This window comes from Varanus komodoensis, unplaced genomic scaffold (assembly GCF_004798865.1).
Source record: "Varanus komodoensis strain SLA01 unplaced genomic scaffold, ASM479886v1 scaffold41, whole genome shotgun sequence".
Classification (NCBI taxonomy): Eukaryota; Metazoa; Chordata; class Lepidosauria; order Squamata; family Varanidae; genus Varanus; species Varanus komodoensis.
The window spans coordinates 6222813-6237851 of NW_025335954.1; the positions used below are offsets into that span (position 1 = coordinate 6222813).

At 51.7% G+C, this 15039-nt stretch overlaps 1 protein-coding gene across 1 annotated transcript in view; it reads right to left on the reverse strand.

Annotated features, from left to right (window-relative positions):
• MBD6 (methyl-CpG binding domain protein 6) overlaps nt 1-15039 on the reverse strand; it is a 29548-nt gene that overhangs the window by 5285 nt on the left and 9224 nt on the right. Inside the window, 6 exon segments of the mRNA XM_044443288.1 lie at nt 1304-1780; nt 3452-3633; nt 6520-6661; nt 8657-9195; nt 13340-13766; nt 13768-14594. Coding sequence (XP_044299223.1) covers nt 1304-1780; nt 3452-3633; nt 6520-6661; nt 8657-9195; nt 13340-13766; nt 13768-14594 — 2594 coding nt within the window.

Consider the following 15039-nt stretch of genomic DNA (forward strand, 5'->3'; position numbering starts at 1 on the left):
TGTTTGCACATAAACACAGAAAGGGAAAGAAGCTCCTATTTAAATCTTTCCCCATTTACAAAGCTTTCTATGTTTTAATTAAAACACCAGGAAGATGGTTATCTATCATATGCTAGCTTCCTTCCTGTAGGGCTTCCTCATGTGCTGCTTTTCTGCAAGCAGGTTTGTTGTGTGTATGTATTTTAATCAGGAACATCTTTCTGAGGGTGTGAAGAATCCAGAATTCCATTTATTTCACTTAAGTTGTGGAATTTGCATTTCATGTTTGCCTTCATTTTAAAGGCAAAATCAACTAAAGAAAGGACAATCAGGGAAAATGTAGCCAACATGCTATGGAATTCTGTGGCTCCTTTTTCAAGAAGACACAAAACAGTGAGTGAGTGGGCAGGTAGGCAGGTAGAAAAGACTGGGCAGAAGACCAGCTGCTCGGCAGAAGACCAGCTGCTCTTTGCTGGACATCCTGCAATGCAGGCTGATCTAGGCACTCCTTGTGTATAACTGAGCCAGGATTCCTAACTGTGGATCACTTAACACAGACGACACATGTCTTTTAACCATTAAAAGTTCCCAAGTATGCACTCTCGCTTTGTGAATTTAATGGACATCAGTGGGCTGTTGGAATTTTAATGGACTGAAGCCAGCCAGTCCATATAAATGCAGCAAGGGGAAAGCAGGTGATGATGACCTAGGAGGGGCCAGGGTAGCCCTCGCATAGTTCTTCATCACTGTTGCACATCTGGTCTAAATGGGCAAAGCTAACAGGTGCCTTAGAAGGGCCAAAGGTCCATCTGGTCCAACACGAGAGGTACAACTAACACGGTTACCCCAGGGGTGTTTTCAGAGTAGTACATCATGATGGGAGTGGTGTGGTTGAAGCAGGGTCCACGGGTTCAAAGAACTGGGACTTCAGCATTGGTAGGGATCATCTGCCATCACCCAAAGCTTCCTGCTTTCCTTCTAGCTTAGCTGCAGTGGCTGGTAAGGGTCAGAAGATGGCTTTTCCAGCCATCTTCCATCCATACTGTTGTGAGCTACCCTGATTGCAATGCAAAATATCCGGGAGGGCTTGAGCCTTGAATGGGCAAGTGAGGCCATTAGTCTTACAAAAGCTTTACAAAATACACAGTCAGTACACACAGGGAAGCAAAGCAAGACAGCTGCCTGCAACAGACCAACATGCCATGGAATGGTGGAGTCAGAAGTGGCCTCCGAATACGTAGGGGACCCTTGCAAAACGGGCCCCAGTAGGCCTAGCTCAGCCAGTTGGTAGAAACCCATTTCCATGTTCTGGCACCTGACTTACCTTTATCTCCTGGACAGCAAACGGACTGGCTTGGCTTTCAGCGCTGCTAGCCACCATCTCCCCGTTGCAGCGCCATGCAGGGTGGGAGGCATGTCCTGCGCCTAGCTCCAGCAGCTGACCATTGAAGTGCCGCCTGCCCCTGCCCCGCCGCCCAGACTTGCCGCCCCGCCCTGGCCCCCGCGGGAGGCTGCTGCTGGAGTCCCCATTCAGCTCTTCTGTCCCTCGCCGGGGCCTCTTGAGGGGGGAGCGGGGGCTGCTGGCCTCCTGCCCCAGGGGGGCCTCCTGCTGCCCTTGCCGGGCAGGCTCAAGAGCTCTGGGCCGCTCTAAGGCACTTGTGGGGGCAGCATCCATGCAAGGAGGCAACACGGCGCTGGGGCCCAGCTCGGTCTCTGGCACGGGGGCCATGCTGGTCATGGCTGGGGCTGGAGCTTCGCTTGGGAGCATGGGCTTCTCTGGGGCACCAAAGCCAGGGTTCAGCTGGCAAAGAGAGTGGAGAGGAAGAGAAAGCATCAGCTTGGTGTAGGGCCTTGTCTGCATTCTATGTTTGCTTCTCCAAAATTCTTTAAATTTTGCCTCCATTAAGTAATGCTAACTTGAAGGTTATTTTTGGTGCCTGTCTAAACAAGGGTAATTCCTATCAGTTCTGCATTTCATCCCCTTCTCCACCCTCTCCAAATGTACTTTTCCTGCTAAAAAAGCGGTTTAACTACTAGCAACAACATGCACTTTCAGCGTAACCCAGGAATGATGCTCTGCATAACCTGAAGTACCAGATCCTGCCTAATCTTGGAAGCTATGCAGGGCCAGCCCTGGTTACAATCTGAATGGGAGGCTTGAGTCCTGCTCTGAGCAGGACCTGATGGTCTTCTAGGCCTCTTCCAACTGTATGATTCTATGAAACTGCTCCCTGCTGCGGTTTGGAGGTTGCTACCCTAGAAGGGGTACGATAGGCAGCTCCCTAAACAGCCCAGACAAAGGAAGGGAAGAAAATGCAGTGGGCTGGATCCAGACTCTGCCTTCTAGGGACAGGAGGTGTGTCTTCTGCCATCTTTTCAGGGACCCCCTGCTTCCTCCTGCCCCCAGCTCAAGCTCAGACTGCCTTCACCTTGCACAGCACTTGGGGGCAGTGCTGCTGAGGGAGGAGCAGGCAGGGAGATCTTCTGCTGGTCCAGATGCATATGCCTGAATCCAGGTCTGCCTGAATCAGTGCTAACAACAATATTGTGCTTACTAGCATATTCCCCACTCCAGCCTTCCTTGAGCAGTCCTGGACTACAATTCCCATTATCTCCAGTCAGCATGCCTCTTCTGAAATGGCCTCCCAATGTAGCAAAGTCAATGCAACATATTTCTGTGTATCCTCCCCTCTGGTTCACATGGCCTGGGCCAAAGGGGTCCGTTCTCTTCCAGCAAATGCCTTGGGTTACCTGCAGCGCTACAAGTGGACTCTGTCTGCTGCGCCTTTGACCCCCAACCCAGAGGAGACAGGTTTGCTCCCTGCCACCGAGCGACAAGGCTGGAGAGCACTTCCCCTCCCTTGGAAGATTTGGAGTTGGGGGCTGGCCCCAACACGCTCTGAAGTGCTGCGGCAGAGCTTCTGCTGTCGCTGCTACCACAAGATCTTTCCTTTTGTCATTGCATTAATAATTCCTTTATTACACACATGCTTTCGTTATTACAGAAATGTTTTGAACTCCTTCCTGTGGATAGCGATGCACTATTCTTTTGTCACTCTTTCACTGCACACGCAATGTGCATGGAAAAGCAGTACACCAGTTTTCCCCAAGCTGCTGCCCTTTAGATTCTTTGGCCTTCTACTCCCACCAACCCCAGCCAGTGGTCAGGAAAGCTGAGAGTTGGCCTGGTACATTCGGAGGATATCAGCTTGCAGAAGGCTGTGGCATGCATACATTTGTAAGTAAAATACACATTTTAATCTGAAGAACTCAATTTTGTGTGCTTGTATTTTAATCAGGTGGGAAGCAAGTGGCTCTCCAGGTGCTTTGGATTTCAGTTCTCAGTATTCTTAACCACTGACCACACTGCCAGGGCCTTCTGGAAGTTGAAATGCAAAGCATCTGGAGAGCTGGGAGTTGAAGTACAAGGGATCCACCACAAGCCAGACACAGCCTCCACATCCTCACTTACTTGCAAGCTCTGGAGGAGGCAGGCTAGTGGGTTGGAGCCTGCTAGCAGGGGCAGCTGGCCTTGCAAGAGCTGGAGTCCAAGAGGCCCTTGCATGCTGGGTGGCAGAAGTGGCTGCTGGGCCTGGAGCAGGGGACTTCCAATTAAGGATGGGCCCGAGGCAGTGTTCAGTGCCGACAGGTCACCTGGATGGGGGAGGCAGCAATGATGTTAGCTCAGCCATGCATTCGGAAGCACCTCACAACGAGAGCAGCAGCATTTTCTTTACATTCCTCTAAGCCCATGGGGAGGGGCTGTGGCCCAGGTGCAGAGCATCTGCTTTGCATGCAGAAGGTCCTATAGTTGATTCCCAGCATCACCAGGTAGGGCTGGAAAACTCCAGCCTGAAATTTGGAAAGCTGTGGCTGCCAGTATGCATTGACAAAACTAGGCTACATGGCCCAAGACTCTGCATAAGCCTAGGACAGCTTCTTACATTCCTGTGCTCATGTGTGCACTGAGTATCCAGAGAGGGAACCTGCTAGCCTTTCCTCTCCCTTTCCAACTTCTGCACATTGGGAGAAAGTCTGAGAAGGGCTTCTGTGGGTGCCTGGCTGTTCTCGCATGGAAAATGCAAGCTGTGACCCAAGAGAATGCAGCCTGTGAGGACATGGGCCCACCTTCCCTTTATACATTCAACCAGTGTTATGGGAATGGAGAGGAGGGGCTGCCTGAAGAGGGCTTGGGAAAAGCAACCTGCCAGCCTTCAGATACGTTAGTGAGACTTTGGGATCCAAACACGGAAAACCAGAATCTTTGAGTTAAAAGCAAGAAAACAGTGATCAAAAGCTAGAATCAGTTGTGTTTTGCAGTTGTTTTGTTTTTCACCCAGATCAGCTCACTTGGACCTGAACACATCTGTTTTTGTTGTCCTTTGTTTCCCTTTTATGCGATTGCTTGGAGAGTACCTCTTTGGATGCATTGATAGTGGAACCCAGAGAATACATTGTAAAGTAGGGCCTGGGATCTACTCCTAACTTGGCAGGGTGAGATAGATACAAATACGTAAAAGTGGGGGCTTAAGATATTTTTACATACTTAAGTTTCTTTTGGAGATAACCTTGGAGATAACCAATCCAAGGCCCATTCAGTATTATTTCCTCAGTATCAACTATGCTTGTGCAGAGAAATGACTCCCTCCACTGCCTGCTCCAGGAGTTTTGCTTGTGCCTTTACCTCAGCCTCCTTGAACCTTGTGTTCTGTGGCTGTGTTGGGTTGCAAATCCCATAATTCCTGGCCAGAATAGACGTCTGGATGATGCCAGGTTGGGGAAGGGTACTTCACAGCTACAGCCACACAATATGACAAGCAACCCTGCAGACTTACCATGGTTCATCTTTTTTTATCATGAACTAACTGAGAAACAATCAAGTAGTTTCTACTCTATTATGGTTTCCATCCTCTCCATTCAGTCCTCCCACTGGTGGCATGTATACCATCAGCTACTGCTCCTGAAATTCAATCTCAAGGTGCATCACTCCCTGCCTGTGTTGCCTGTCTCTGGTTCACATGTAGAGGCTGGAGTGGCTCCTGCAGTTGCCACTCTTTCCAGTTGCATACCAGGACTGTGGAAACCACAATCCTGCATTCAGACAACATGTCAAGCCATGGTGGTACAGAGAAACTGTAGAACAAACCATTGTTTCTTATCATGGCTTCTAAGGACCAAACTTACCATAATGAAATACCATGACTGGATTAAGACAACACGGCAGACTAACAATGGTAAAAAAACACCCTGGCTTGTTGTTTGTCTGAACCCAGCCTCTCTCTCCAACCTCGCAGGAGCTGACATGTTAGGAAATCAGGCTGGTGGCTACTCGGAAGAGGGCCTTTTCCATGGTGGCAGCTCACTTGCAGAATGAACTTCCCAGAGAGTGTTCTCTGGGGCCTCTGTTGTAGTCTTTCCTATTTTTCCCAGGAAATAGGAAAATTTTAGTCTTTTAGTCTGTCACTTTAAACCCTTTAAGGCACAATTATCACCCCCACCCACAACCCAGATGCAAGCAAGTCTCTGGACTCAGAGACTTCTATGCATCCGGTGGCTAGAGTGAAGCGTGGTGGAGGTGAAGTCCAACACCCCCCACCCGAAACCACACTTCATCCCATGCATAGTGGCAGGGCAGGGCAGGGCAGGGCAGGGCCAGAGCCTGGCTGCTGACAAAGACTGGCAGAGGCAGATGGCCCCAGCATGCTTCTTTTCACCCTCTGTGATTTTGTCTCCTCACTTGGAGAGACAACCAGCTCAGTCCTTCTGTGTTACCTTGAGGCGGGCAGCATGGGAGCTTGGCTGTCTGAGCAGTGAAGTGGGAGTACCTTGGTGGTGGGGCTCTGAAGAATCTTGACTCCCCAAATGTTGGGAGGCTTGTGCTTTTACTCTGTTTTAAATCTTTGCCCTGTTGCTGGGTTTTGGCTTTTACTTCTGTTTTACACTGTAGTTTATTGTATTTTACAGTGTTTCTTGTTGTGAGCTGCATGGAGTTTCAGCTCTTAGAGGTGCAGAAATGTAATAAAATACAAGCAGTTCCTGGGCTACGAACAAGTTCAATTCCTGAAAAAATGGAAACTCGTCTTTAGTTGAATGCGTATGGAAATCAGGTCACACATAGTCTGGATTAGGAGCACAGGACCCCCATGAAGATGGAAAAACAGTGAATATCTCTAGGCCCACCCACCACCCAAACTCATCAGTGCCTCCTCTTTGCAGCAAGGAAATACCAGTGAAATTTCCCTGTCCAGATGGGCAGAGCAGGAAGGTATGCTTTGGAGGCCTCCCTCTTTCCCCTTTTGCTTTTTCTCTCCCTGTGGTGATGACAATTTTCTGCCGCAATCTTTTTTAATTAATAAGCTTTCTGGCAGTTCATTGGTAAGTACACACTGTTTGTATCTCAAGCATTCATAACTTGGGTCGTAACTGATTCAAAGCTGGACCACCAACAAATGCTCAGTGGTCACAGCCAGCTGCAAATCCGGAAGTAGGGCCATGGAGCTGCAGCTCCCTCAGTCCTGGTAAAGAAGGGATCTCACTCACCCAGAAGTGTGGTACTCAGCAGTGGGTTGACAAGCTGAGGCATCAGGGAGTTTAGCCGCCCCATGGCGCTGGGGGTGCCCTCAGTAGTCGTTGATGTCGTGCTAGTGGAGGTAGGTGCCACAGGAGTGCTCGCCAGGCCAGTCTGAGGCAGAAAAAAAAAAGGGCTGAAGCAGGAATGGGGACAGAATCCCCAATCTTGCTAGTGTGGTCAAAGGCTGCCATATTTTATAAGACTCCTGTCCTACAATACAAAAAAAGCAGTGGTTCTCTTATGGAAATGTGACAGGGCAGGTCATCCGACCTGTCCAATAACAGTGTCTCCACCTGTCATCTAAAACCCTTGTCTCGCCATTCTGTCATGTTCCAAGTAGACTAAGAAACAAAATTCAGGATGGGGCTATGCAGATTCTTAGTGGATGGAAGACACCAGCAATAAAGCACATTTTTATCTCCAGCATGATTGTACCACTCAGAGCACCGTTTTCCAATTTCTTATGCCTAAATGAAGGGCTGACTCTGGCTCCTGTCTGGACACACAGAAAGGTTTCAAGGTGCTGCTTTGTTGAGGGCAGAATCTGCTTTGCACCGCTGGACACTGGATGGTGAGGCTGGCTCAGGCATGAGGCCCAAGTCCAGAGGTGCACTGCATCCCTCTGTGGTCCCTGAACTATAGAATGTTCTGCACCCATCCCAGGCTGCTTGTAACAATGATGGGCATTTTGCTAAGTACCAAATAAATATTCAAGTCATCCATTTTCTGGTCCCTGGAAGGGCATCTCAGGGGCCAAAGCATGGACAGGATCTCCTTCCTATAGGTCTTACCAGTTGAGGCAATTTCCTGGCTGCAAGTATGCAAGCTTCCAATGCTTTTGCCCCTCTGCAATCAGTTACTACAAGAAATAGTCTGTGCCAAGGGCTGACTGAAGCAGCTCAGGATCCCCTGGCTCCAAAACCTTCCTGTTCCCTCAATATGCCCTGGAGCTGCCATGTTTATTTTCCTTTCATCCATTCTTTCCCCCATGCTGGTTTCCATCTTGCCAGCTTAAACCCATCAGGAATGTTGGAACTGGTGAGTCCTCCATCTCTGCTCTGTGCTCTGTGGGGAGGGGTGGGGAGAAAACTATGAACCTGGAAGCTTCTGCCACTAGCCTGAGAGAATGCTGGGGCTGCTCGCCTGTCAACGTTCCCTATCTGAAGACCTGCAACCCACTAAAGGAGCAGAGAAGTAAAGACTCCCACTTGGCCAGGTAGCTCAGGCTGTCTGCCCCTAAGGAGGCTACCAATGGCCTGAGAAAGTCTTTGAAACTTTTTTAGTGTTTTGGTATTTCAAGTTACGCTGCTTTGGGTGCTTTGACAGAAAAGCAGCTTGTAATTGCAATAAATAATCAAAATCACAAAACCCCAATTATTTAACTGCTGTTACAAAATATTCTCAGTAATCCTTACAACAGTGCTTCCAGGAGTGCCTGTATTATCATCCTCTTTGTAAAGGGGAAGGGCTGTGACTTGCCAAATGCCTTCTAGAAAGTTCATAGCCATGGTGAGAATTGAACCAGGGGTGCTTTACCAACCTGTTGCCCTCCAGATATTTTGGCCAACAATTCCTGCACATCCCAGCCACCACGGCAAATACAAGAATCACAATGAAACACCACTGGAGGGCACTGGTTGCTTCTCCTCAGCTGTTATCAGTCATTACTCATTTCTAACAGTGTTATGGGCATATAAATATAAGAAAATAGGACTGAAGAAACTGAATAGGTGTTAACTTTTATCCAGAACCCCATGCTTAGCATCCTTAGAGAATGTGGTTTTGTTGTTCATACTGTAAAGTCAAACTATATAAAATATGTTATTACTTAAACCAACAAAAGAATAGCATCCCAGTAAGTGGAGGTCCTGGCATGCAAAGCCTCTGCTACCATAATTTCCCCCTAATTTGCTACCTGTGACCAAATTTCAAAAAGTCCCATTGGGGGCTGGCTAGGACAGAGCAGCTTCAGGCTGCCCTGCCCCACCAAGGCCACCTCTCACTGTCCCACGCAGGGGAGACACTGCACCGGTGCAACCTCTGCCTGCCTCACAGCTTCCCAAAAGAAACAGAAACCTTGGCTCCACTTGCATGCAGCCCGCTTACCTGCGTAGGGCCCAGCCCAGCGTCGGAAGGGCCCAGGCTGGTCGCCAACAGTGCCGAGTTTAAAGCTAGGACAGCCGGAGGGGTAGAAAGTGCTGGGAAGAGCAGGGGCTGCAGAGCGTCGGGGAGGCCCGCGAACGGCTCCAGCAGAGGCTCGGCTGCCACGCCTTCCCTCTCGCCCTCGCACGTTGCTTCTGGCAGCGCCAGCAGCGAGGCCAGCAGTCCGCTTTGTTGCTGCAGCAAATCCAGGTTGGGCAGCACCAGCGGCAGCAAGGGCTGTCCCTCCGGCTCCCCCTGCAGGCTCAGCGGGGGGAGCGGCGTCTCCGGGCCCAGGGTCAGCGAGAAGGGGAAGGAGCCCAGCGGGAGCAGCCCGGGAGGTAGAGCGTTCCCAAACGGCAGCGCCTGTTCCTGCGCCAGGAAGGGGAAAGGATCGGTGCCCGAGGGCAGTGGGCAGCCCAGGGCAACCCCCTCCATCGCACTGGTGGCAACAGGGCTGGCGGCTGGCGGGGCTTTGGGAGTCAGAGGCGACGCAGAAGTAGCACCTGCAAGGGAACAAGGGCACAGACGAGACAGTGAGGAAGGGTGACTGCCTCCCCAAGGCTATCTTACCCTGCTCCACACTGCCCTGCTTTCAGAAGGACTTGTATGCTGGTGCCTAGGCCAGGCAGCCTGATATGTTGGCCTACAGCCATAGCCAGCAGTGCTAACAGTGCAGAATGATGCGAGTTACAGGGCAAAACACCCAGAAGGCCACAAGCTGGCCCTTCACAGCCAGGTCCCCATCCATACATACGCAAAAGCTGGCCCACTGAGTTCAAAGGAGTCATCCCTTGTAAGCACGCACAGGATGGCAACCTGTTAATCAGTTCCTTTTTTGTGTGAAAGGGCTCTTGCAGCCTTTGGGGGGAAATGCCCAATAAAACTAATCAAGGGCCCTTTATCCTTGATTAAAGAAGACAATGGGGATGAGGCAGATACGGATGCTTGATTTCTGTCATACAACAGTTTCATCCCATGCCACCAAATAGGTGGCAGGAGACCCACCACTTAAATGCTGTGGCCAGTGAAGTTTTCTGTGCCACACTGAGCTGGGAAGGAGTGCCTACTGCCCTCCAGATGCTTTGCTGCATTGTTCCCATCACCCTAACCAGCACTGCCAATAGCTAGGAATTAGGAGAATTTTAAGTCCAAAACATCTGGAAGGGCCTAGCTACCCATCCCCGCTTGGATAACCTCATCTGTATGACTATTAGAGCTATGGGGGCTCTGCCCTCCTTTCGACCTGCTTTCCTTAAATCTGGCTCCTCTTTGCCCCCCCCCCCCCCATTGCAAAGTCACAGGCAGCGCCTTGACCAGTTCCTAGCCTGGTCAAGGATAGTTCCTTGAGCAGGGATGGATCTGCCCTAAGAAAACAGCCAACAGTGTTTATAACAGCAAAAGCTCCTGCTACTGGCAACACCCCAGGTACAACTTTCTTCCTCTAACCTACCATCTCCCCAACATCATTTTATTTGTGCTGAGAGAGGCCATGCCTACATATGTAAACTAAGGGGTGGGGAACAAGTGGCCCACCAGAAAATGTTGAACTGTAACTTCCATCCTCCTCAACTACTTGCTGGGGTTCATGGAAGCTGGAATCCAACGAGAGCTGCCCTTGCAACAACTATGACTTCTGTGAATCTTTGCTCTTACTCTAATAAGTGCCCCGGATGGGTACTGCGGCATGCAGTGTGTGAGTATGCAGAGTGGGAGGGGGGGTCTTTCCCCACTGTGCCCCTAGAGAAAATTGCTTCTTCCCTCTAAAGTTGCTGTTGGCTCTAGGAGGAGATTCCTGTTAGTGCCAAGGAAACAAAGAACTAGATTGCCCTCTTCCCACAGTCCAGATCAGGAAAGTGAGACATGGGCCTGCTTTAACTAAAAAAAGTTTTACAGATTTTGTTCTGTTTGCACTGATTTGTTTCACCTTACGTGTGGTCTGACTTGAATGTACTATGCCAGACACTGTGGAGGAATCGGCAATGAAGCAGCCAGCAGAGAACACTTAATATGGTGGGTTGAGGCAGCATGGGAAGGGAACCATGATTTCTGGCCTGTGCTCCCAGAAGTCTGAGCAGGGACAGGCACTCACATTAAAAAGAAAATGGCTCCAGGCCTTTTAGCTACATAAGATCCCTGCTGTCTGCCATGGAATGAAGTACAGGTCTGTTATATTCCATCCCTGTGCATGGTGCTTCCTAAAAGATAAGAGGAAAGGTCTTTGCCCTGAGTAGCCTGTACTCTAAACTTCAACTCAGGGGGCTTCAGTGGTTAGGTGGTGAGAAAGACCCTCTGTACATGCTTGTAGGTTCTTTTTGTCATTTTTTCGTATTATTTCACAGCCATCTCTTTGAAGAAGGGCAGTTGGGCCAAGGGGATGTTCTGAAAATCAATGTGTTGAAAAAAAGGTTTATCTTGCTAATTGTAATGGCCTCTTTAAAAATGGAGGGCATGGGTGGTACCAAATGGCAGGGACTAATGCGGAAGAGGGGCTATGTTAGCGGCATCTGTGTAGACGGTTTCTGCTTTTATCAGTTTTCCTGAACCCACGGCCCTCAGATGTGTTCAGAAACAACACCTAGCAACCGCAGCCAGCATGACCAGGGATTATGGGACTTGTAGGCCATCACACCTGAAGGAACGATACCAGGTTGGGAACACCTGGCTTACCCATCTTCCCAGTACAGGGAGATGCACAAATTTGACTTCAGATGGCCCAGCAAGGCGGTAGGAAGAGACGCGCTAGCTATGGGGTTGGGGCAGGACCCTGCGGCCTTGCAGGTGTGGCTGGATTCCAACTCATCAACCTCAGCCAGGATAGCCAATGGGCAGGTATGATGGGCACTGTAGTCCAACAACCTACAGGGGGTTATCAGTTGTCCGTTCCCACACTCCTATGACCTATTGTACAGCTTTTTGGAGAAGGTCATTCCACAGTCATTATCTCCTGCTCTGGACAGCAACCAAGAACACATGGGACTGGCCCATCTGCTACACTGTTGCCTTCTCTGAAGGGCAGGGGTTCCTCTCCAGGGTCCCCAAATCCGCAGCCAGGGGATGATGAGTATTGTAGTCTGACACATCTGGAGCGTGCCAATTTGGGAAATGCCACTCCAGGGAGCAGGCAGAAGAGGCAGCTTCCTGACCTCTGCAGCAACCTACTTGCCAGCCACCAGGCCCAACTTTGTAAGAGCACTGGGAACCGACAGTGTTTGAACACTTGTCCATGTTGCAGACTTCCAGACACCAAGGGCCAAGTAGATGCAATCCTGGTAGCAACATGGCATGTGCCCGGTTTGTCTTCCCCTATAAGATAGTCACAGAGGACACTGAATCTGACCAGAATGGCAGCAGGGTGTTTTACCCTTAACTGCAGGCCCTTTTCCTGATGAGACTAGCCCAGGGCTGCTGTCTTCTTGCAGAGGAAATGAGGCATGTGGCCAATTATTTCCCAATTCCACCACAGCCTCCACAAGTGGGTAAACCACCAGAAGAGGGCCTGATTTTGATCAGGAAAACAGCCTGAGGGGCAAGGGTTCTGCCCGCCACGGCTCCAGTCACATCCAGAGCCCTCTGCAGCTGCATTCAAGTAAAATAAGAAAGGGGGTGGGGAGCAGGAAAAAAGGCTGCCATCCCTACTTTAGCCCTGAGCAATAGCAGCTGGACCTACCAAATTCATGGCTGATGTAAGCTCATTCACAAAGTAGGGCCATGATCCTGGCGTACTTTTACCTGGGCATAAGTCCCATTCAACCCAGTGGGGTTTGCTTTTGCATAAACCTGCAGAACCCTGTGCTGCCTGAGGCTCCCTTAGAGCAGCTGCTCTGTGGGAAGGAAAGCAGTTCAGTCGCCCAGGACCAAGCAATGAGGCACGACATCCTCTGAAGGCAGCTGCAGAGGGCTCTGGGCTCAAGGGGATGAAGTCCAAGCTTTTGGGACCTGCAGGGAGACGGGGCGTTTTGAAAAAGTGCCCTGAGCACTGCCACAAATTAGCTGCTGTAGTAGGATGGACAGCCAATTTTCGAGACTGCAGGGAGCTCCCATCCCCAAAATATGGGTCCATTTGCTCCAGTTACTCTCTTTCCTTGCCTCAGGTCCTCTTGACTTCTCTTTCTCTCTGGCTCTTCTTTCTTCTATTCCATCAACTCTCAGGTTCCCCGCTGTCCCTCTTCACTAGTGTTAAAGGCAATCAAGCTCTTTTTCCATTGATGATAATAGTTTGAGAAAAAGCCTTTCTGCCCAAAAAATGGCTGAAAGGGGTGTGCACGCACGCACGCACACACACACACAGAGATGCCTGTTACCCCAAGGTGCCTTGGTGTATCCACGTTGGATTCTGTCCCCCCATCATCCTTTCCCCTCCCCTCTATGTGTGAACAGAGGCATTGCTCCATACCCTTTCAGATGGGAAAAGAGTTTGATGAGTGACTCAGTTTGATGGGCTTTACAGATGCAGCGGCCACTCATGGGCATGCGTTGGGGACCCCTGTCTTAAGGTGCTGGGTGAAGGCCTTGCTCTTCAAACCCAGCAGATGAAGGAGGCCTGTGGCCAACCACTCATGGCCTCCTACCTCACCAAAGACAGTGGACAGGCCTACTGCAGTGACTTGCATCTAGGAAGGGCACCTCCCTACATACGCACGCACATACCTTGGGGGCCACCGGATCCGAGTGGGGAGACAGGAGGTTTTGGCTGCGGGGGGCTCCCTGAGAACTGTTCGGAAGACACTGAGGCCAGCTGCCCAAAGAGACTGAGAAGCTGGCTGTTGAAGTCCTGGGAGGAGGGCAAAGAGTTCGGGCTGTCGCCGGCAGGGCTTTGGGGCAGTGGTGGGAGGCTGGGGATCGGAGAGGTCACGGGAGGGGCAAGCAGGCTGAGCAGGGATGACAGGGGCTGCCCTGGGGCTGCCGAGCTCAGGGCTCCGTTCTTGGCCTCTCCTGCGGGCGGCTGGTCCCGAGGCCGGGCGTGGCGAGCCGGTGTCTCATCAGGATGGGTGGCCATGACCTGCCCGGGATGGGAGTCCTTGAGCAGGCGCAGAACAGTGGGGGAGCGGCGTTGGCGGCGAGGTGCCCGCCCCCCCCACGACAGACAGCAGCAAGCGGCTGGGTAAAGTGCTGGCAGCCAGCTCGTCGGGACGTCCCCTGCTGGCCAGCTGGGCCTTGGCAGCTGCGCTCAACAAACTGCTGGCTGGGAAAGAGCCTGGGCCCTGGGGATGGAGGAGCAGCAGGCCAGGCGGTCCCTTCCCTTCCGGGGCAACTCCTAAGGGCACTGAGGGCAGGTTATTGCTGCTTTGGTTGGTTAAGGCGTTGGCTGGGGGCGCTGCGTCCAAGCTGGAGGGCTTGGGAGCTGGCCAGTGTCCCGAAAGGCCCTGCTCCGAGGAAGCCGAGGAGTGCCTGGAGCGCTGAGGGGAGGGGGCAGCACTGCCTGCTGGCGACGAGACGGAGGAGAGGCTGGTGGGGGCAGGTGAGCCGGCGGCACTCATCTGCGAGCCCAGAGATATGGGGCGGCTGCTCCAAGGGCCGCCCTCTGCACCAGGTGCCACCTCATCAGGTGGGGGGAAGAGAAGACCGCCGGAGGGGTAAGGCCGGAGCAGTGTATCCATCGGGGCCTTGCCAGGCGGAAAGGAACCTCCAGCAGCATTCAGTTCGGTGGGGAAGGCTGGGCGGGGGGTGCCATTGGTGGTGGCAGGCAGGCGGCCTGGGAAGACGTCCCCGAAGAGAGCGTTGTGATGGCGGGGAAAAGAGGAGGCCTGGATGGGCCAGGCATTGCTGTAGCGATCAGAGGAGCACTGCAAGTAGAGTTCCGGGCCCTTGGCCAAGGTGGCAGATGCTTTGCTGGGAAGGGCTTGCTGGGGGCGACCGCTGGGTCCTGGCGTGGTTGGGTGAGACGGCTGGGCCAACCCACCTGCTGAAAAGGAAGCCCAATGCAAAGGCAATGATTCCCAAAGCAGGAGGACAAATAGCACAGCTCTCCATCAAACTGGGGGAGGGGAGGGGGGGAGGGGAGGGGGTGGGTTGGGAGGATATTTAAGATTAAAGCCACCAGGCATTGGGCGAGGGAGAGGAATAGTCAAGACCACAGAGGTTTCCTACATGTCTGGCACACAAGCTTTTCCTTAGGGATAGTGGTTCAACAAGTATTTAGCGTTGCCCCAATTCCTGATATTGGATGAGACCCAATAAACTGAAGCTCAGTCCAGATAAGACGGAGGTTCTGTTGGTGGGTGATCTGAGCTCCTGGGTAAGTGACTTGGGCCTTGCCCTGGACGGGGTTGCACTCCCTCTTAGGGACAGGGTCCGCCGCTTGGGAGTGCTCCTCGACCCGGAGCTGTCCTTGGAAGCCCAAGTGATGG